The following is a 23332-nucleotide window of genomic DNA, read 5'->3' on the forward strand; positions in this document are numbered from 1 at the left end:
CAACTAAAGATCCTCAGAGGAATAGAGAAAATCTTAACATCAGGATAGAGGACTCCAAAGGGAGATTTTAACCCCAAGACTCGAGTAGGCATGCGGTTAATAAGGTAGGTAGCTATTAAAACTGCATCACCCCAAAACTTCACAGGAACATGGGTAGCAAAAAGAATGCTACTTGCAACTTCCACAATGTGCCTACTTTTCCTCTCTGCTACTCCATTTTTTTGTGGAGTGTGGGCACAAGAACTTTGATGAATAACCACAAACTTCTCAAGATAGGAGGTAAGGTCATTCTCAAAATATTCTTTAACATTGTCTGACTGGAATATTTTGATGCAGGTATTAAATTGAGTATGTGTTCATGGAACTTCTGCACAAGTTTAGGCACTATAGCCCGAGAGCGCATAAGGTAAATCCAAGTATATCGTGAAAAACCATAAAAAAACTGGATGAAATATTTATACCTACCCATACATGGTAAATGGTAAGGCCCCTACACATCAGAGTGAACAAAATTAAAAGGAATAGTTGATCTTTTATTACTTGAAGGATAAGTGCTCTTACAATGCTTTGAGAACTCACAAGATTCACAATGAAGACTCGATAGACTAATTCCTTTAAATAACTCTGGAAACAACTGACTCAATGAAGAAAAGGACAAATGACCCAAACGACTATGACATAACATAATACGATTAGTGGACTTTGAAACAAAAGCAGTTCTCTTAGGAAATACTTAGCTTTGCTTAAGCGTGTCTAACAGATAGATCCCTTTCGCCTCATGGCCACTCCCAATCACCTTCTGAGATTCAATGTCTTGAAAAACACAATATGAAGGAAAAAAGGTCACACTGCAATTCAGGGATTTAGTCAAATTACTAATTGAAAGCAAATTGGTATTAAGTTTAGGTACACGAAGAACAGATGATAAGGTTAGGGCATTAGAGGTCTTAATGTCTCCCTTTCCCGTGATAGGGGCTAGGAAGCCATTAGCAAGGGATATCTTATCCCGGCTAGAAAGAAGTTGGTAAGAGGTGAATAACTGTGAAACACTGGTCATATGGTCAGAAGCACTAGAATCAATTATCAAAAGGGTTTTATGAGCACCTAAGATAGAAGCATGATATGTAGTGGCACGAATACCTGAGTGAGCATATGCAGAGGAAGGAATAGTCTCTGATGGAGCTATAGTAGTGGATTCCAAGTGACTGATGATTTAGTCATACTTCTCATATTCAACCTTGGAAGCTGCAAACTGTTCTCGCACTGACTGCTCTCCACCCTGTCCTTGTTCACCTTGTGAAGAGGTGGCTACATTTGCATTTCCACCTTTTCCCACCATTTTCTTTCTTGAATCTGGTAGGAATGAGCTCTGGATGCAGCTTCCAACGTGTGTCTTTAGTGTGCTTAGGCTTCTTGCAGTATTCATAGATAACATCTTTCTTCCCAATGCTAACCTTCGACTTCATCCCCGCAATAGCATAGTGATCAACCTGTGACTCAACAAACTAAACCTGTCTGTCTTCTTCTCTCCTCACTAGTCACCATAGCATATGCCTGAGACAAAGTCACCTCATCCTTTGCTAAAATATTCTGCCTCACAATATCATACTCCGAGTTGAGTCCGGTGAGGAACTCAAAGACCTGATTTCTCTCCACCAACCTCCTATATGTTTCTGCATCCTTTTTGCAATTCCAAACAACAGTCTCCATTAGATCAATCTCTTGTTAAAGAGATTTTAGCATAGAGAAGTAGACTGCTAAGGGTTTCTCCCCCTGTCTAAGATTATTCACATCATGCTTCAATTTGTAGGCCTGAACAACATTAAGCTTTTGGGAATAGGTCTCTGTGACACTATCACACACTTCTTTTGCAGTTTCCGTCCACAGGTAATGTTGACTAATGTCTAGTTGCATAGCATTCACTAACCAACCCACTATTGTGTAGTTTTCCTGCATCCACCTTTCATAGGTAGGATCATCCTCCTCCAGTTTCTTCTTGCTCCCGGTAATATAATCCTATTTTCCTCTACTACACACATGTATCTCAATAGATTGAGACCAAGCTAAATAATTGGTCCCGTCTAGCTTTACAATAGTCACAACCCCAAAACGATTCTCCACTGACCCCCCATGTCCAAACCCAGAGTTTGTGGAATATTTGGTCTCTCCTCCAGTTTGCTCCATTGAGTAAATGGATGCAAATGAAAATCAAATTAGGGCTTTACTAGGCGAGATTTACGGTTTTAAGCAAAGAACAACCTCTCAACCCCCAAAAATTAGGGTTTCACAGGGTCCTGCGGGATGGAGAGAAAGAGAGAAACTTCAACCACCCCTTCCAAAGGTTCCAGAATTCAATCCAACCAAAACCGCCCCTAATAGAAATCAAAAGGCTTACCTCTGATCCCCAAGCGCCTAGTTCAAACTATCTCTACAACTTGTAACAAGGTTTCTCCAGTTATCTAGAGTTTTTGGGAAAAAATCTCCAAGAACCTACCCTAGGCTTCAACAAAGGATGAAAAACCTCCACAAAACTTTCCAAAACCTTCCTAAATGGGCTGCATAAGTAGCTGATTGATCAACTGAACAATTCTCTATATACACTATGTATGGGCAAAGAAAGGAGAAAAAAGTCGAAAGTGAGAACCCGCTCCGATACCAAGTTGAAAATTACACCTATAGTAATTCAGATAATGCAAGAAAAGAAGAAAAGAGAGAAAGAGAAAGAAGAAAAGAAGTTTCACCAATAGGTTGTGGAAGAAGAAAAGAAGGAAAGAGAGAAAAGAAGAATTCGAACCGCTCTCTCTAGCCCCCGTTCATCACTTTTATTAATAACTCTAAGTCTGAGTACAATTACTTGGATGCCCTTAATGGGGTGGCCAGCACTAAATAAATAATTAAAGAAAATAAAAGAAGGCCCATAACTAAAAAAACATAACTTTTAAACACTACTTAAAAGAAATAAAGAACACTAGGGCCCATTCAGCCCATTCTCACTACAACCTCCAATCCTGTGATCTCAAAGCCTTTGAGAATTATTCTCAAATTTAAAATGTGATTAATGGGGGCCTTTAAGAACATCAAGGTTTCATGAGGTTACATTTTGTGACAGTATAAGCAATTATGGGCCTACTCTAGATTCTAGACCCATCTAGCATGTTGGTTCGGCTGTTATTAGTGTTTAAGTTGGTCTTATTTGTGTCTTATGTTCTTAGTTATTGGGCCTAAACCTGTTTAATGTTTTAATTGTTTATTTGTCTAGGTGTCCCATCAGGGGCATTCTAGTCCGTTCATGTAATATTTTTTTATAATCATCTATATAAACTTGTTAGGTCGGCTGAAGAGTTTAAGCTGCCTCTCTCAGATCTTCTTCTTCTTCCTCTCCCTCTTCTTCGACTGCTGTAATCCAGCAAACAAGGTATCAGAGCCAGGTTCGTTTGTTTGATTACAGCTGTCACCTTTTGGCCCTTCTCCGTTTTTTTCTTTCTTTTCCTTTCTCTCTTCTGTCTTGATCGCTGGGAAGAAACCCTAGGGCTGACCGTAGAGCACAGCAAGGTCCGTATCTAGGGTTTCCCTTGGTTGTAGGGCCCAAGGGGAGTTTGTTCCAGAAATCGATGCCCTACTAGACACCTTACAGCAGGTAGTAGCCATTCGGCTGCTAAGAGAGATCTGTGTGGAACAGATCTAGGTGGAAGGGCTGACTTCGACAGTCCTAGTTCAGTTCGTACAGTTGGTCATAGTCTACTACAGCAGAAATCAAAGTCCAGTCCAGTCCAGAAGAGTTCTGCACTGTACAGAAGTGGAGTGTTCTTGGTTTCAGTTCTGTTACAAGGGGTTTTCAGGCCTGCAACAGCTTCGGTAAGTCTGAAATTGAGCTCTTTGCACTGAGTTTTTCAATTGTGATCACTGTAAGAGGAAGGAGATGTCTTCAATATCGGGGGAAGTGTCTTCTAGGGATAATAGACCTGGTGGAAGGTCTCCTAATCTGGAAAATCCAAATCTGCATAACTTGCAGATTACCAATGTACTGTTAGATGAATATAATTTCAGAGAATGGTCTGTTTCAGCCATGCTCTTCATTACTTCCCGGGATCTTACGGGTTATCTAGATGGACAGAAGAAGGAACCTGCAATGGGTAGTGCGGAGTATGCAGTATGGCGTAGGGAAAATGCTACTGTTATGTCCTGGCTGCTTGCTTTGATGACTTCAAGAGTGGCCAGGACTGTTCAACACTTTCCGACTACTGCTAAGATTTGGGAGAAAGTCTCTAAAACTTATGGACAGAGAAAGAACAATGCCAGAATTTATAGGCTGAACCAAGACATTGCTGCATTGAGACAAGGTGACATGACAGTTGCAACATATTTTGCAACCCTAGAAGGATTATGGGAAGAATTCGATCACCATCTTATTCTTGATTGGGAGAATGCAAAAGACAAGGAGAGGCATGATAAACAAATTGAGGAGGGTAGAGCCTTTAAGTTCTTGGCTGGCTTACACCCAATGTTTGAGAGCATAAGGTCTCAAATTTTGGGAAGGGATGAACTGCCAGATTTACATCATGTCTATTATCTAGTAAGGAATGAAGAGGTTAGGAGGAAAGAGATGCAAGTTGACACTCAAACACAGCCAGCTGAAGAGTCTGTTGAACATTCAGCCCTAATTTCTTCAAACCAAAAGGGGAGCAAGCATTCAGACAAGAGGCATCTTAAGTGCTCTCATTGTGGTGGTGAAAAGCATGTAAAAGAGACTTGTTGGGTTCTTTATCCTCATCTGAAACCAACTGCTTTAAGGAAAGACAGGAAGCCCCAAAAGAATCAAACAGCAAGTGGGAATCATGTTACTAGTCACAGTGGTGGTAGCTCGAAGAACACATCTACAGTTGCATCTTCTCCCATGGGACAAACTGCTAATTTCCCCACATCCGAATCCTTGGGTTTCACTGCTGATGAGGTAGAGGTCCTTAGCCGGGCCTTAACCCGTCTAAGGACTAATTCTCTTGCTTCCACCTCTCTTGCCAAATCAGGTATTGTCTCTACTTATAGTACAACTAGTTCTATTGACTCTACTTCTTGGATTATTGATTCTGGTGCCACTGACCACATGACACACATGTCCTTTATTTTCTTCTTACCAATTGATGTCTGGCCAAGATAAGATGAGGGTTGCTGATGGTTACCTCTCCACCATCTCGGGGAAAGGGGGAGTTGACCTAAGCAAGAACCTCTCTCTTAAATCTGTTCTACATGTTCCCAATCTTACTTCCAATCTCTTATCTGTTTCGAAGGTTGCCAAGAATTTAAACTATAGTATAACTTTCTTTCCTACTCATTGTGCCTTTCAGGACAGATTGACGAAGAGAACGATTGGGAGCGGTCATGAGTGTGGAGGTCTCTACTATTTTGATGCAGACATAAGTTCGGCCTTACAATCATCTGCAACCAGTAGTCAGAATACAGAATAATGAGGAGTCAATAGCTAGGTTACACTTGTGGCATGCTAGGCTAGGTCATTTACCTTTTTCACCATTGCAAGGGCTGTTTCCTGAATTATTTAAGGGTATTTCGAGTCAAAGTTTAGTTTGTGAAGTGTGTCAGTTGTCAAAACAATGTAGAAACCTTTATCCAATTTCTAGTAATGAAATTCAAGCTCCTTTTGATTTGGTCCATTCTGATGTTTGGGGTCCTTCACCCCTTGTTTCTATGGATGGCTTTCGTTACTTTATCAGTTTATTGATCACTATTCACGATGCACATGGATCTACTTGTTAAAAGGACATGATGAAGTTCCACGGATAACCATGGCATTTTGTAAAATGATTGAGACTTAATTTGACAAGAAGATTAAGCAATTCCGTTCAAACAATGCTGCGGAATATTTTGAAAGGTCCTTGAACCTGTTCATGGAGGATGCTGGCATGATACATCAGTCATCTTGTGCTAGTACCCCTCAACAGAATGGGGTTGCTGAGCACAAAAATAGACACTTATTGGAGACCGCTCGAGCTTTATTATTTCAGCACAAGGTGCCCAAGCACTAATGGCCTCAAGCTGTCCTTACCGCATCATATCTGATAAATCGGATGCCATCCAAGGTGTTGGGTATGAAAACTCCTTTCTCTGTCCTTTGCCCTAATCTTCCAGATTTTCCTCTTCCACCTAGGGTCTTTGGTTGTGTGTACTTTATGCATGTTAAGGATCCGAAGAAGTCCAAGTTGGATCCTAGGGCTACGAAAGGAATCTTTCTAGGGTACTCTCCTACCCAGAAAGGTTACAAGTGTTATGATCCCATCACCAAGAAGAAGTATGTCACAAAAGATGTGGTATTTTTTGAGTCTCACTCCTATTTTCATTCTCCCCAAAATCCTCTTCAGAGGGAGACTAGTGGGATGGAAGAGGATTCTTCTTTGGACTCTCCTTCCCCCTCCTGTTTTATGCCTCTTTGCCTCGGGCCTTCCATCCTCTCCTCCTGATCCTCCTAGTTGTAGCATCTCGGGTGAACCTAGTGAGACTCCCATTACTCTTGTTACCACTCTTGATGCTGCAGATGTAATTGGAGACACCAATAAGCAACAGAAAGATATAAGAATCACCTACAACAGAAGGAAAAAAGACCCTCCAACTCATGGCAGCAATCAATCGGACTCGGATCAATCTGCCTCAGCAACTTCAAGTAATCCTATCACTCATACTTCTGATTTGGATCTCCCTATTGCTCTTTGTAAGTCTACCCGCTCTTGTACTATCCGACACCCCATTGCTGAATTTGTCTCTTACTCATGTTTATCTCCTCGTTATTATTCCTTTGTGTCTGCTCTCTCCTCAGTGCATGTTCCTACTAGGTACTCAGAAGTAGTGTCTGATCCAAGATGGAAAGAGGCTATGAATGAGGAAATAAAAGCCCTAATGAAAGCAAAGACTTGGGAATTAGTAGATCTACCAGAAGGGAAGAGCACTGTAGGATGCAAGTGGGTGTTCACTGTAAAGCATAGGGAGGACGGGTCCATTGAAAGATTCAAGGCCAAACTTGTGGCAAAGGGGTTTACTCAAAAGGAAGGGATTGACTACAAAGAAACCTTTGCTCCAGTCGCGAAGCTCAACACAATTCGGGTGTTATTGTCATTAGCTACAAATTTCTCATGGGAGCTACATCAGTTGGATGTAAAAAATGCTTTTCTAAATGGTGATCTACGTGAAGAAGTATTTATGGATCCTCCACCAGGTTATGGCTTTGATGGGAAAGTATGTAAACTGAGGCAAGCATTTTATGGCCTTAAGCAGTCTCCTCGGGCTTGGTTTGAGAGACTTTGTGGGGCCATGAAGAGAGTGGGATACACTCAAAGTGGTGCAAATCATACTTTGTTCATAAGAAAACAAAATAGCCGACTTACAGTGTTAATCATCTATGTGGATGATATGGTGATTACAGGGGATGATCTGGAAGAGATAAAAAGATTAAAGGAGTTCTTGGCTTCTGAGTTTGAGATCAAAGACTTGGGCCATCTGAGATACTTCCTTAGAATTGAAGTTGCTAGATCAAAAGAGGGCATCTATATATGTCAGCGGAAGTATGTCCTTGACCTACTAAGGGAGACAGGTATGATGGGGTGTAGACCAATAGATACTCCACTAGAGCAGAACCATGGTCTACAGGAATCAGTTGGAGAGGACTACCTTGATAGAGGAAGATACCAAAACCTGGTAGGCAAGCTGATATATCTGTCTCTCACTCGACCGGATATTGCTTACACTATACATGTAGTCAGCCAGTTCATGCACTCTCCAAAGATTCCTCATATGAGAGCAGTGGAAAGAATTCTCAGGTACTTAAAGACTTCCCCAAGAAAAGGAGTTCTGTTAAAAAACACAACAAAATTGAAATTGAAGCGTATACTGATGCAGATTGGGCTGGCTCTATTGGGGACAGGAAGTCTACTTCTGGGTATTGCACGTTTGTTGGAGGAAATTTGGTTACATGGCGAGGTAAAAAGCAGAATGTGGTTGCCAGATCGAGTGCAGAGGCTGAATATCGAGCTATGGCCCATGGTGTTGCAGAACTGCTGTGGCTTAGAACCCTTCTTGCTAAGCTCGGGGTAAAGGTCGAGTGTCCTCTCAGGTTGTACTGTGACCACAAGGCTGGCATCAACATTGCAAATAATCCAATGCAACATGATAGGACGAAACACATTGAGATTGACCGGCACTTCATTAGAGAAAGAATTGTCTCAGGAGAACTCTGCATTCCTTATACTCCTTCCGAGATGCAGATTACAGACATGCTAACTAAAGGACTAGCTTCAATGAAGTTCTCAGACTTACTTGGCAAGCTAAACATGATTGACATCCATGCTTAGCTTGAGGGGGAGTGTTGGTTCGGCTGTTATTAGTGTTTAAGTTGGTCTTATTTGTGTCTTATGTTCTTAGTTATTGGGCCTAAACCTGTTTAATGTTTTAATTGTTTATTTGTCTAGGTGTCCCATCACTAATCAGGGGCATTCTAGTCCGTTCATGTAATATTATTTTATAATCATCTATATAAACTTGTTAGGTCGGCTGAAGAGTTTAAGTTGCCTCTCTCAGATCTTCTTCTTCTTCTTCCTCTCCCTCTTCTTCGACTGTTGTAATCCAGCAAACATAGCAATCACCACTACCACAGTAAGTGCTAATATGGTTGAAATACAAACCTAGTAGTCAGAGAGCACAGAAGAATTTCAGAACATTTATTTGGAACAAGCATTATTCACTACATTATAGCCCACAAAATATATGATCAATTTGTTCTACATTTCTTATACCTTATTTCTAATAATTAAACATTTAAATTGTTAGTCTTTATTTGTTTAACATTCACAATGTATTTCCTAAGAGTATCCATGCATATTTAAAAATTTTCCAGTGTTCCCACATGTATCCATGTCTATGAACATGTATCCATACATCCTCTAAAATTGACGTAGGGATAGTATACTGATTTTATATGACTCTGAACGTTGTAAATTCTCTTAATAAATAAAACACACAAGAAGAGTTTATTTACCTGAAGTTTATCTGATCCCCCTGTTTCATGAGAAACAAATGAGACTCTTGTTTCATATGCAGGTAGAACTTTTGGCTCATCTTGACTGCTATGCTTTATAAAAATATCTTCGCCTATTCTGTTTGTAAATGTCATAAATGGTCGGACAGAGATTACCTAAAGAGGAAAAAAATCAAATATGAATCTCCATATAGGAATTCCTCAAATCCTTAAAGTTTTGTAACTACCTTTGTAGGAATGGATTGATAAGGGCATGGTTTAGAGGAAATAAAAAGCCGGATATAATTTCCATCACCATCATAAGCATAAAGATCCATTGATCCATCCTAAGGAGGAAAAACAAAAATAAATAAATAAAATGAAATTATTACTCCTTAAATCCACCATATAAAAAGAATTGATGTAATCTGCAATTTAGGATAATACCAACCATGTCACCAAGAGGAGAAAGGTCTCTAACAGGTCCAAATTGTTCCTTTCCAGACTGACTGATAGATACTGAGAGGCCGACAAGTTTACAGTTCATGACAGAATCAATCGTATAACCCTCAAATATTTCCTCTTCAGTGATTTCCTCAAGTATTCCTTCATTGTTCTGCTTTGACTGAAATGGGAGAGAGAAATTTCGCTTTTGCCTTCTTCCTCCTCTATCAACAAGTCTATATTTTAGCGGTGGGCATCTGGCACTTGAAATCCAGTAAGGAGCATAGACTCTAACAGCTTTTGCCACCACTAGCTGTTGTTTGTCCTGGTTTTGTTCAAGAATGATTTGAACAATCCTGCATAACATAAAGGTTATGAGATTAAAGAAGAGAGAGAGATGGAAGGAGACCTTTTCAACATGTATGTGCTGGTTATGACAAACCTTCCAGAAAATGTACTTCTTAAACTTATTGTTTTAGATGGAGCCCCACTAGGATGTGATATAAGGACAGTTTCCTGGAAAGAAAAACATGGATGAAAAATTCCAAATAAAAAAAGAACAAGATTGTATTAAAGCAGCAAGAATCAATGAGGGCATATTAAATTTCAAAACTTACATGTACTGGCCGCCATCCTCTCTGTGGAAGAAGGGAAAAATACAAAGGATTCCTTATATCAGCATTATAAACCTTTACAGTATTTCCTGGTAAAAATATTCCTTGAAAGGAAGCAACAAACTGACCATTTCCTTGCACCTCAAGAACAGAAAACTCTGCTGGCAGTGGGAGAAAATTAGTAATAGATAACGGAGATTTAATTACGAGGTTCCAATCGTGAATAGGATTTGAATGGATATCTTTTCCTATCTCTGTGGATTGTATGCTCAAACAAAACCAAAGTCCCTGAGAATTATTTGAAGAAGTTCCACTTATTTGGGTGCAATGCAGTAGTTCCTCAGACTCTGCTAGAGTTGATACACAAATTTCTGAAACTTCTTTTGGTTGGCTAGAAAACTCTTTATCCACAACTGAACTCCAAGAATATTCATTAGGATTATCAGTGCTCCATGGCCTTAATTGCATGATGTACCGTCCTGGATGTGTCAGGCATGACAGAGGAAGAGACATTGTATCTCCAGGTTTCAATAACCCGACAGATATCTGCTGCTTTGCATCACCTGAGATGCGTGTCCTGTTCCGGATCCATCTCCTTTGCCTTGCATAATTGACAAACTTTAAATGATTATATGAATCAGGCCATTTCAGATGTTCAAGGTCTGGAGCATAAACCCATCCCTCAGCAGTATTTACTGATGAATTGTCAACATGCCATTCATCAATCCATTCCCAACCTGGTGGTAAATCAACTTCTGAAATCCCCTGTATTACAAGAGTTGGAACAAATAATGTGCTCATTAAAACAGAGGCAGTTGGAATTTGGAAACAAATTAAGGGTGAATTTCTTAAGTAAATCACTGGACCAAAAGGCTTCTTGGCCAGCACAATGGAGTTATTTTTGAACAATAGGGTATTATCATTCATATAAAGATGTCATAGAAAACACCAATCTGAAGACATAGCTATTATTAATTTATAAGTGATGTTTTCATTCATATCAAGAATTTAATTAAGATTAATTCTGGTCTGATGAGTAAAAAGAATGATTGATATGAAGAAAATAACGGTTCATCTAGGGCTTGTCCTCAAAGGGAAGGCATCAAAATGACACAGAAAAAACCTATCTGAAGTAGTTCTCAACTTGGAGGTAGAGCTTTAGAGGAAGAGAAGCAGAACAGATGGTAGATTAAAAAGGGAGAAGTTAAGACAGAAGAAGAGAATAACAAACCAACTAAAATAGGGCCATTGGTTCCCTTCAATTCTACTTATAATAAAATAAACAAAACTACAATACCACCCATGTGGTTGGGTGGTGTCTGTGAATACTGCCTCCCACTTCCACTTGTTCTGATGATTGGGTGGTGTCTGTGATTGCTTAAGCAGAAGAGGGAGCTCAAGGAATGATGAAAGATTGAATGATGGCAGCCTTAGGAGTGGTTGTGCAGGATTTTGGAGAGTTGGAAGGGAAATTAAAAGTTCTAGATGCGTGATTAGTAGGTAGATTTCTCGACTCAGATCTGAATGAAAGAGATGTTTGAGAAAAGAAGATGCAGAAAATGTTCTAAGAGATGAAATAGAAAGAGGATTAGATACCTTGAACTGAGGTTAGGTCAGAATGTCTGCAGATTTTTTGCTTGTAGGGAATCTCATCACATTTCTGGGATAGCACTTCATGCATGTTGTACCCAGACTTTCAAAGCAATAGGAGAGACTTGCGGAAAGTTCAGGAGATATGACTTCCAAAATTGAAGGTGGGATGAACTCCAGTTTGCTCAATTTCTGGTTGAGACAGGAATTTCAGTTGATCCTGTCAAAGTTAGATTTGTTCTTTCCTAGAGATTTGTTCTTTGCTAGATTTGTTCTTTGCTAGGTTAGCAATTGAAGGAGAAGAGCCTACATTTGGCATTAGAACGACAGTGATGGAAGAGGAGTTGTAGGGAGGCGATGGGGGAATGAGGATGTGGAGAAGATTATTGTCCTGGAAAAATTAGAAGAGGGAAGAGAGGAGAAGAGAGAAGAAGAGAAGAAAGAAAGAATGATAGGCCAAAGTTCTACTGCGGTGCCAGCAGTAGTTTATATACTAGTGTTAAATATAGTGTTCAGAATATACCACCACCACCATACCAAAAAGAAAATGAGAAATAATTAATAGAAATCAGAAGTAAAAGAAAGCCTTGTATGAGCTCAAAAATAAATTTAAAGCATGATCTTATGTACCACTACAGTAAAGGCAATGACTTAGCCAGTATAAATGAGAGCTATCCTTAGAGACTACATGATTAGATTCACAAATCACCTGATGAGAGCATCCACCTCCAGAGTGATCATGTTTAGATTGAGTGAAACAGCCAACCCAGCCAATGTCTGGGTTGTACTTCTCAGTTTCAAAGAACACATCTGTTATGATGTTATTGTTATTGATTTCTTTGTCTTCACCTTTGCAGCCATCACTAGTTGACCTTTTGCTTTCAGAAGATGCTTTAACTTTGAGACACAGATCAAGTACAAAATCTGTGTTGTTGCTAACAGAAACCAGAGAACGAATATTTACATATCTGTTGCCGTCTTTGACTCTTACTTCACTTGCAACAACATCATTGCCAAACCGGCAACAAGCTGCAGGTGCAGCATAGTTTAGTTTCATGGTAGTCCAAGGCCCTTGTTGGGTAGGACTGATTTGAATGAATCCAGGTTTCCTTCCATTACTTAACATTTGCATATCATTTTCAACTTCTGACCTCTGTGAAAGTATTACACCACATCTTATTCTCCCATGAGACTCCTTACTTTTATCTTCTTCGGTCATATTCTGCACAACCAATGCAATGTTATTTTGTTTGCCCAATAATGCTTCTAAAATAAATATATCTACATAGAATGCAGCCAATAGGATTATCAAACCCTAAAGGATGGGAACATAAAGAAGAGCACAAGTAATATGAAAGAAAACATTTACCAATGCTTGTGGTGAGGATAGTTCTATCCAGGACAGTTCACTTATACAATCATAAGAATCTGAATTGTCATCAACCTTACTTGCTATCTGCTTCAAAGGAGCTGAATAAAATCCAACAGGTGCACCTGGAAAATGAAACTCCATGTTATTTAGAAAATGTCAAAATTTGTTACTTTAATATTTATATTATATCCTGTGACTTCATATCTATCTAGGTTTTTTCCTCTTTGCTCTTTTATACATCACAGTACAACTCTCTAATTTTAGTTCATACAATCAAGGCAGTCAGGTTTTAAAGTTTCTTTTAAATTTCTCCAAATAATCTCAGTACCTGAGATAAGAATGTAGTGGGCAGAATTATCAATTATCAACATCAATATGCACATTTCATCTTGTCTTTTGGCCGTAATGTCTATCAGGCAGCTGACTCTTTGTTCCCCTAGTTCCTCCAATTTTCTGGTGTTGCAAAAGATCTCTTTCTAGCAAAGAGAGGTCTAAGGCAAGGTGACTCCCCTAACCTCTTTCTGGTTTACCATAATTGCAAATATTCTTAGCTGTCTCATTTCTAGATTTGCTAGGTGCAGAGTAATTAGGGGGTGGAGGATGGGAAGAGAAAAGATAATTGTCTCTCACTTGCAGTTTGTAGATCTTGTCCAGAAGCTGAAGTGAAGAAAAGAGAGAAGAGAGAAAGAGAGAGGAGAAAAGAGAGATCTGAGAGCAAGAAGAGTTGCTGGCAGCACCAGCTTTTTTGGTATTTATATTAGGGCGACCAAACATAACATAAAGAGAGGGGAATTACTATAGTACCCCTACAACACTAACAGAAATAAAAAAGCAAAGAAAACAACTTATAAACGGCCTTTTAATACTCCCCCTCAAGTTGGGACATAAATGTCAATCAAGCCCAACTTGTCACATAGATCATTGTGCCGCAAATGATGTAACCCTTTTGTGAAGATGTCCGCAAGTTGATCTTCGGACCTGACATAGGGGGTGCACACTTCCCCTTTGACAACCTTTTCTCTGATAAAATGCTTGTCTACCTCAATGTGCTTGGTTCTATCATGCAGTATTGGGCTAGCAACAATGTTTATAGTTGCCTTGTTGTCACAATATAAAGTCATAGGTCCATCAACTGTAAATCTTAGCTCACTCAATAGATTTTTTAGCCACATTATTTCAGCCACTCCATTAGGCATTGTTCTATATTCAGCTTCAGCATTAGATCTAGCCACCACATTCTACTTTTTGCTTCTCCAAGTGACTAGGTTTCCTCCCACAAAGGTACAGTAGCCACCGGTAGACTTCCTATCATCCAGTGATCCTACCCAATCTGCATCAGTATACACTTCAACCTTCAAATGTCCGTGCTTTTGGAACAATAAACCTGCACCTAGGAATTTCCTAAGATATCTGAGAATTCTTTCAGCTGCTTCAAGGTGGGTTGTCTTAGGGGCATGCATGAATTGACTAAGAACACCCATTGCATAAGCAATGTCTGGCTGAGTCATGGAGAGATATAGCAGTCTCCCTACAAGCCTCTGAAATTGCTTCACATCTTTGATGAATGCACCTGGACAATCACTTAATTTGTGATTAGGATCAATAGGAGAATCAACGGGTTTCACTCCCAATTTTCTTGTATCCTGTAATAGATCTAGGACATACTTTCTCTTAGAAATGAAGATACCCTTTTGTGAGCGGGCAAGGACAACTTAAATTCCAAGGAAGTATCTCAAAGGACCTAGATCTTTCACCTCAAACTGAGTAGTAAGAAATCCCTTCAATCTTTGAATTTCATCTTTCCAATCACCATTGATAACTATATCATCAACATACACTATTAGGGCTACAATTTTCCCTTCCCCTCTTTTCACAAACAATGTATGATCAGATTGACATTGCTTGTAACCCTTTTGTTGTATAACTACTTGGAATCTACTGAACCAAGCTCTTGGTGATTGCTTTAGGCTATATGATGACTTTTTTAACCTGCATACCTTTTGTTCATTACCTTGAGCTCGGAAACCAGGGGGTTGTACCATGTACACTTCTTCTAGATCACCATTTACAACTGCATTCTTGATGTCTAATTAGTGAAGGTCCCAATCAAAGTTAGCAACTAAAGAGAAGAGAACCCTAGCGGAATTCATCTTAGCAACCGGTGCAAATGTTTCTGCATAATCCACCCCATACACTTGAGTGGACCCTTTTTCCACTAGACGAGCTTTATACCTTTCCACTATGCCATCAGCTCCATGTTTCACTGTAAATATCCATTTACATCCAACTGGTTCTTTTCCCTCAGGAAGATCCACCAATTCCCATGTACCATTTTTATGTAAAGCATTAATTTCTTCCTTCATTGCATCTGTCCATTCAGGCATCGAGAGAGCTTCTGCCACATTCTTAGGAATAAGAACACTGTCAATGGAAGAGAGGAATGCCCGAAAGGAAGGTGAAATGTTTTCATAAGAAACAAAATGGGAAATAAGGTGCTTGGTGGTGCAAGACCTAACACCCTTCCGGTGAGCAATAGGAAGGTCAAGGTTATCAGCACTGGAGGTATCAATAGCAATAGGGTCAGAAATATCAATGGGAACTAAGGTACTTGGTTGGGTAGGATCTGTCCCCGGAGAATTTGATGGCATTGGTGGTACAACTTCTAGATGCTCCACAGCTCTTCAACTTGGTTGTCCTTTATGACGACGACAGAAAACACAGAAGGGAGGAGGATTAGGTAGAGGAGGGGGCTGAATCTGAGGTAGAGGAGAATTCTGAACCTGTTTGTCCTCATGCCTACACTCTCCCTAAGGAAAAACAAAGAAAGAAAGGTTCACTCTCAAAAAAAGAGACATCCTTGGAAACATGATATTTCCGAGAGACAGGATCAAAGCACCGGTACACCTTCTGATTTGTAGGGTACCCCAAGAATATGCAAGGAATAACACGAGGATCCAATTTCCCATGAGTGGGTGACAGGTTTTGAACAAAGCAACGACAACCAAAACCACGGAGAGGAATAGACAAAAGAGGAGCCTTGGGAAACAGAAGCCAATGTAGGGCTTTGTACTCTAACCTCCAAGAGGGCATGTAGTTATTGAGATAGGCAACACAAAGGATAGCTTCAAGCCAAAAACGATTGAGGACATTCATATGAATCAATAATCCCCAAGCTATTTCAAGAAGATGGCGGTTCATTCTTTCAGCAACACCATTTTGTTGTGGTGTTTAGGCACAAGAGCTACGGTGGAGTGATCCACGTGAAGCAAAGAACTCCATAAGATCATTATGGTAGTTTCATTGGCATTATCAGATTGGAAGATTTGGATTTCAGTTTGAAATTGGGTAAAAATCATTATTTGGAAATCTTGGATAATTTTTGGTACTTCATCCCTAATTAGCATGGGATACACCCATGTGTACCTGGAATAGTCATCAAAAAAGGTAATAAAATACTTGTAGCCACTTTCAAATGGTAAAGTAACTGGGCCCCATACATCAGAGTGAACAATATGAAAAGGAAATTCAGATTTATTATTCTTTGAAGAAAAATGAGTTCTACAATGTTTACTCAACTGACAAGTTTGACATATCAACTCTAACAATGACACTGACTTAAACAACTCTAGAAATACAATCTTTAAGGAATCAAAGGATAAATGACCAAGACGACTGTGCCATAAATAGGCCTAACTCTTACTAGATTGACTCTTAGACTCTGTGACTGCAAGACCAGCCTTATTCTCCAGCAAGTAGATACCATCCACCATACGTCATCTACCAATCATCTTCATCGAGGCCAAATCCTGAATCACACAATAAGATGGGAAGAAGGTTACTGAACAGTTTAAAGTATTGGTTATACTACTAACAAAAAAAAAATTAATAGGGAATTGAGGAACATGTAAAACATTAGAAAGGGTAGGACCAAAAGGAAGAGAAATGGTTCCTTGACCAGCTATGGTAAAGAATGAACCATCATCTAGTCTCACTTTGTCTCTTCCAAAGAGAAGATGACAGGTCTGAAAGTAGGTAGACTTGCCAGTCAAGTTTTGACGCTCCAGAATCAATTATCCAAGGAGAGTCAGAGGAATGAGACGATACATGGAGAGTTGTGGTAGAATTACCTGATGTAGATGCATATGAAATTGATGGAGGAGGAGCATCCATTTGGCGAATTGCCCTACCATAAAGTTCTAAATGGTCACGGAAGGAATTAATGATATCCTCCCTAGGGTCAGAACCAGAGGTGTATGTCTGAATTGTAGTATTAGGGGACTGGTTCTCCTGAGTAGCCATGTTTTCTGTAGTGAATTTCTTGAACCTTGCTGTCCTAACTTCTTATTCAGATCTGAACCCTATTTATTACTCAATTCTTGAGCCCAATTTGGCTTCCCATGAAGGCCCCAACATGTATCATGAGTGTGTTGAGGCTTCTGACAATGGGTGCACCATAATTTTTCTTTGTCATCCACCCTATTTTGAGAGTCTCCCTTCTTAAAGGGATTTCGCCCACTTGTAACTGCATCTCCCCTAGAATCATTCATCAGATTTCTTCTACTTTCCTCTGATTGTACTAGAGCATATACCTCTTGGACAGATGGGAAATCCTTGCTTCCAAGGATCTGCACTCTAATGGATTCATATATAGGGTTTAGGCCAAAGAGGAAGGCAAAGATACTCTGTTGAGAAACAAGAGACATATATGCTTTGGCATCTTCATCACATTTCCAATCTACACTCTGATAGTGATCCAACTCTTTCCAGATGGAAGACAACTCTAAGTAGTACACAGAGAGACTCCTCTCCCCCCGTTTGCAAGTAGAGGATTCTGCCTATAACTGATAGATTTTTGCATAATGTCTCAATTTAGAATAGGTTGACTTGGCTTGTTCCCAAATCTCATAAGTTGTTTCAGCCCACATAAAATTTCCTCTCACCTGAGGTTGCATAGACACAAAGAGCCATGACATTACCATGCTGTTCTCCTGGTTCCATCTGTCATGCTCAGCACTCCCTGAATTAGGTTCTCTAATTCTTCCATTATATATCCTATTTTTCCTCTTGCAGTAATGTATAGTCAGATCCACTTCGACCATTCTAAGTAATTTAGACCATCAAGAGGAATGACAACCATAGGGAAGGATAAATCCATACCCCCACTCAGTCCATTCTGCATTGAGGAAACACTAGAAGTGGCTGAATCTTCACTATTCATGATAGCTGGTTTAAATCACACTAGAAGTGGTTGAATCTTCACTAAAAAGAACAATCCGACCTGTCCAACCTATTTTCCCTTTTGCACACTATTATTTCTAGAAAAAAAATCTGCACCAGGAAACTACAGGCAGCCACCTTCTAGATCGACCACAACACTTCAGCCACCCATAAAACAAAGTTTACTGCTGTTACAGCACCTACAGATCATCACCGACCTACAAACTACCCACTACACTGCTGTCACAGCACACACAGGTCATCTCCGACCTACAAACACTCCACAAAGCTGCTGTCGCAGCACATACAGGTCAGCTCTGACCTACAACCACCACAAGCATCACTCGATCCTACAAAAAAGGAAGGTACAGGTGCTGATCACCTCACATCCGTTGATTTTTTCCCTTTTTTGGGTCTGTCCTGATACACGATCAGGAAAAAATAAAAAAAAATAAGAAAAAAAGAGAAAGAAGCTTCTGAGATCAGTCCAACGATCTACCTTGGTTCTTCAGAGAAAAAGAAATCAGCAGCACGATGAGGGAGAAGACAAAGGACTCGATCTCCTTTCAGATCAAATGAACCTGCTCTGATACCATCTCGTCCAGAAGTTGAAGTGAAGGGAAGAGAGAAGAGAAAAAGAGAGATCTGAGAGCAAGAAGAGTTGCTAGTGGTACCAGCTTTTTTGGTATTTATATTAGGGCGACCAAACATAACATAAAGAGAGGGGAATTACTATAGTACTCCTATGACACTAACAGAAATAAAAAAGCAAAGAAAACAACTTATGAACAGTCTTTTAACAGTAGACAATATCATTGCCTTTCGTGAAGATCTAGGTGAGTGAGGAGTTTACAATATCCAACTCCTAGTTAGATGCTCTGAATGTATCTCCAACCTTGGAGAGGATCTGGGTGAAAGTTGCTGGGCAGGTACAAATTCTGAAAGGACAGGTGGGAAATTGTTTTGGTATCATGAGCTGTCTGGTTTCTGATAAGCCCACTTGGTTGCCTCTCGGAAAAGAGAGATGTGGTGGGCAATTGTTTTGTGTAGTTTTTGGAACCTGGTGTTAGATAAGTTTCAAAAAAGCTTCCACCTGGAAAAGGAACTACATCTCCTTAAAAGGAAAAATATCCCTAATAAAGTCTGTTGTAAGGGTTGAAAAGCTTGGACCGGGGCTTCCTGTTTTATGTATGATGTTCTTTATGTTGGATTTATGGGCCTGGGCGCATTTTTGTTTATTTGTTTGTCTTTGCTTTACCACACTACTAAGGGCATTCTTGTAATTTTGTTTTGAAAGATAAAGAGTATATGTATTATAAATAAAAAAGGGGCATTCTTGCAATTTTTATCTCATTTAAACCTTTCTCTCCAAAATTCAAATCTCTCTTTTCCTCTCATCTCTTTCTTCCAGCTCTGAATACGAACATGGTATCAGAGAATTGGTCCTGCCTGAATCTTGGCTGCTTTCCCTTGTTCATAATCCTTTTTTGTTTCTTCTTTCTTGGTGAAAACTATGAAACCCTAGGACTGGTCAGTGGGATGTAAGAAGCTTTCATAGTATGCCACTCTAATTCAGAGATGAAGCCACAGTAGTTGGCTGACTTGGTCTTGAGCATAGCTGCTGTATGTGAAAGAGAAGTTCTCTTGTTGGAGAATAAGAAGTTTCTATGTCGACTAGGCCCATGTGAATATGCTTTCAGATTCTTGCTGGATCTTGCAGAGATTAAGCCCATGTGAATCTTCTTCAGCCTAGAAGACGGTTGTTCCTTTTGAGAAAACAACCGCTTGTAAGTTTCTGTGGGTACAACAGCTAGAGTGGCACATGGGAATGCATTTTCACATTGGGATAGGACTATTATTGGCCCTGGTTCTTCAACTACAGTTTATTCTCAGATTCAGAAATATCTTCCTATAAAAGTCACTTCCAGGCAGTTCAGGTTGGGAAAGAGTGCTTCGAATGTTGAAAATCGTAACCTGTTCAGCCTGCAAATCACCAATATAAAGTTGGATGAATAAAATTACAGAGAATGGGCGATTTCAACCAAACTTATAATCACTGAGCGTGGCTTGGTAGGTTACATAAATGAAGAAATCAAAGAACCTAAGAAAGAAGAACCGGGATGCAAGGATTGGTGAAAGGAGAATGCTGCAGTCGTGTCTTGGCTGTTATCCTCCATGACACCCAAGATTTCTAGGACTGTTAAAAATTATCCTACGGCCTTCAAGATATGGGAAAGATTATCTAATACCTATGGACAAATGAAAAATAGTGCAAGAGCTTGTAAGCTGGCACAAGAGACAAGACTTAGCAGCCTTGAAACAAAAGGATATCTTGGTAGCTATTTCTCAACCGCAGAGGGGGTTTGGGAGGAATTGAATAATCTTGTCATTGATTGGGGTTGTTCTGGAGACAAAGAAAGAGTAGTCGATCAAGACTACAATCAGTCTTGAATCCCAACTGATTTCGGATTGAGAAAAAATGGAAGAGGAAGAAGAAAGGAGAAGAAGCCGAAGTGCACAAGGGTTTTGAAAGGAGGGACAGATTGAATAATTCTGCCGCCACCACTCTCTTAATATTTATAGGTTATGTTCACCAGATGTAGGAAAGGACAGAACTGCCCTTAATACTTACATGGCAAATAAAACAAATAAAAGACTGAAATAAATAACAAACTGAAATAACAAGCTGTCTAAGATAACGACCAACTAACACTGACATGACTAACAAAGGTTACATATGCTGTCATACGAACACAGTGGGGACCACAGCCGTGGGGCCCACATCAGTGTTCTCTACACTCCCCCTCAAGTTGGGAATAGATATTTGTCATTCCCAACTTGAATAGGTCTGCCTCTAACTTCTTCCTTGGTACAGCCTTGGTGAGAAGATCTGCGAGCTGCATGTTGGAGGTAATATACGGGAGACACACTTCCTGTGATGAGACCCTCTCTCTGACAAAATGTCGATCAACTTCGATATGCTTAGTTCTGTCATGCTGCACCGGATTGTGAGCTATATTAATAGCCGCCTGATTATCACAATACAGCATCAAGGGCTTCTCATAATCAATACCCAACTCTTCAAGTAGTGATTTCAGCCATAGGATTTCAGCCACTCCGTTAGCCATTGACCTGTATTCATCTTCGGCACTAGAGCGGGAAACAACACTTTGTTTCTTATTCCTCCAAGAGACAAGGTTACCTCCCACAAGGGCACAATATCCAGAGGTAGACCTCCTGTCATCAACACTCCCAGCCCAATCAGCATCTGTATAGACCTCCACCTTCATGTGATTATTGTTCTTGAACAGTATACCTCTACCTGGGCATCTCTTCAAGTATGCTAATATTCTCTCTACTGCAAGAAGATGAGTAGTTCTAGGGGAATGCATGTACTGGCTGACAACACTGACTGCATAACTGATATCTAGCCGAGTGAGGCAGAGATATAGGAGCTTTCCAATCAACCGTTGGAACATAACTTTGTCTTCAAGAGGTTCCCCACCCTCTGCACTGATCTTGTGATTCTGTTCAATGGGTGTATCAGCAGGCTTGACACCTAACTTTCCAATTTCCGCCAACAGATCTAGAACATATTTCCTCTGAGAGATAAAGATCCCCTATTTAGATCTAGCAACCTCAATACCCAAAAACTATCGCAGTGCACCAAGATCTTTCACCTCAAACTCTTGATGAAGGAGTTGATTGAGGGACTCAATCTCACTTTCCCTGTCACTACAATATCATCCACATATACAGCAACCAGGGTCAAAGAAGAGTCCACCCTTTTAATGAATAGTGTATGATTTGATTGGGCCTGTACATAACCGAATTTTCCAAGGGCTAGTCTGAATCTATCAAACCAAGCTCTAAGGGACTGCTTTAATCCATACAATGCCTTATTCAGTCAGCAAACCTTCTTACATGTCTCTGTATCATAGAATCCAGGGGGCAACTGCATGTAGACCTCTTCCTATAAGTCTCCATTCAGAAAAGCATTTTTAACGTCCATCTGGAACAAGGGCCAAGAATAACTTGCTGCAAGGGCTAATAGAACTCGAATAGTGGTCATCTTGGCTACTGAGGCAAAGGTCTCCAAGAAGTCTATACCATAAGTCTGAGTGAACCCTTTCGCAACCAACCGGGCTTTGTACCTTTCAATGGAGCCATCAACATTATATCTTGTAGAGAAGATGGGCTGAATGGCCCATAGGTTGCTTATTCCTTCTTGTTATTTATGTTTCTTTTCTGTAATGGGCCTTATTCTGGGTCCATCCTGTCAATATTAAGTTATGTGTAAATTCTTGCCCAACTAAGGGCCTCCTTGTAATTATTCAAATATTTCTAAAAAAACAGTGTTAGGGGGTTGAGAGAGTGTGAGTTCGAAATCCTCTTCTTAGACCCCCATTGCCGAACCCTCAATTCTCTTCTCTTTAGTTTTCTTCATGGTATCAGAGCATACCTGAAATTCAGAATCCTAGGGCTGGAAGCTTGACTCGTGTTGCCTGATTCTTGGAGGTTCGGTGGCCAGGAAGAATCAGAGAAAAGAAAAGGGGAAGAGGAACAGTTCGGTTCAGTTTAAGCTCAAAACTGTAAGTTGTACTCAGATTTCTGGGTTCAGTTTTCTTCTGGTTCGAAACTGTAAGTTGTACTCAGATTTCTGTGTTTGGACTGTTGAACTATCCAAAAGCTTTGGTTGTTCTATACTACCTTCGGCTGCCATTGGATCTGGTTTAACCCAGAAATTTCTAGGTTGTTTTTCACTCCTTATTGGACTGTCAAACAGCCGAAACATCCCTATAACAAGGTTGTGGATTGTTGCTTATATCTGTCTGTTTTTGGGAGGTTGTACGAACTGTTCTTGAGGCCTTTTTTCTCCTCTTGACAATGGGGTTGTCTCTATTGCCCACACTGTGTTTGTAAAAAGGGTACTTCGGCTAAGTGCCAAGTGGTATTTACTTTGAAGTCCAGATTTGAAAAGGGTACTTCGGCTGAGTATCTAGAAGTTTCTGTTTTGCTTCTTGAAGGCTGAACTCAATGTATTGCCTTCTTGTGGTCGGCTGAACTCTGTTTTTGCTTGTC

At 40.1% G+C, this 23332-nt stretch overlaps 1 protein-coding gene across 2 annotated transcripts in view; it reads right to left on the bottom strand.

Moving 5' to 3' along the window:
* LOC104609851 (pleckstrin homology (PH) domain-containing protein) overlaps positions 1-23332 on the bottom strand; it is a 165833-nt gene that overhangs the window by 39941 nt on the left and 102560 nt on the right. For both annotated transcript variants that reach the window (XM_010276250.3, XM_088895911.1), the window contains exons 45-51: positions 13031-13155; positions 12371-12883; positions 10075-10836; positions 9900-9973; positions 9465-9813; positions 9262-9360; positions 9035-9190 (exon numbers count right to left, since the gene is read on the bottom strand). In XM_010276250.3, coding sequence (XP_010274552.1) covers positions 9035-9190; positions 9262-9360; positions 9465-9813; positions 9900-9973; positions 10075-10836; positions 12371-12883; positions 13031-13155 — 2078 coding nt within the window. The remainder of the gene's footprint in view (positions 1-9034; positions 9191-9261; positions 9361-9464; positions 9814-9899; positions 9974-10074; positions 10837-12370; positions 12884-13030; positions 13156-23332) is intronic.

The sequence above is a fragment of the Nelumbo nucifera genome, chromosome 1 (genome assembly GCF_055504915.1).
Source record: "Nelumbo nucifera cultivar China Antique chromosome 1, China Antique-T2T, whole genome shotgun sequence".
NCBI lineage: Eukaryota > Viridiplantae > Streptophyta > Magnoliopsida > Proteales > Nelumbonaceae > Nelumbo > Nelumbo nucifera.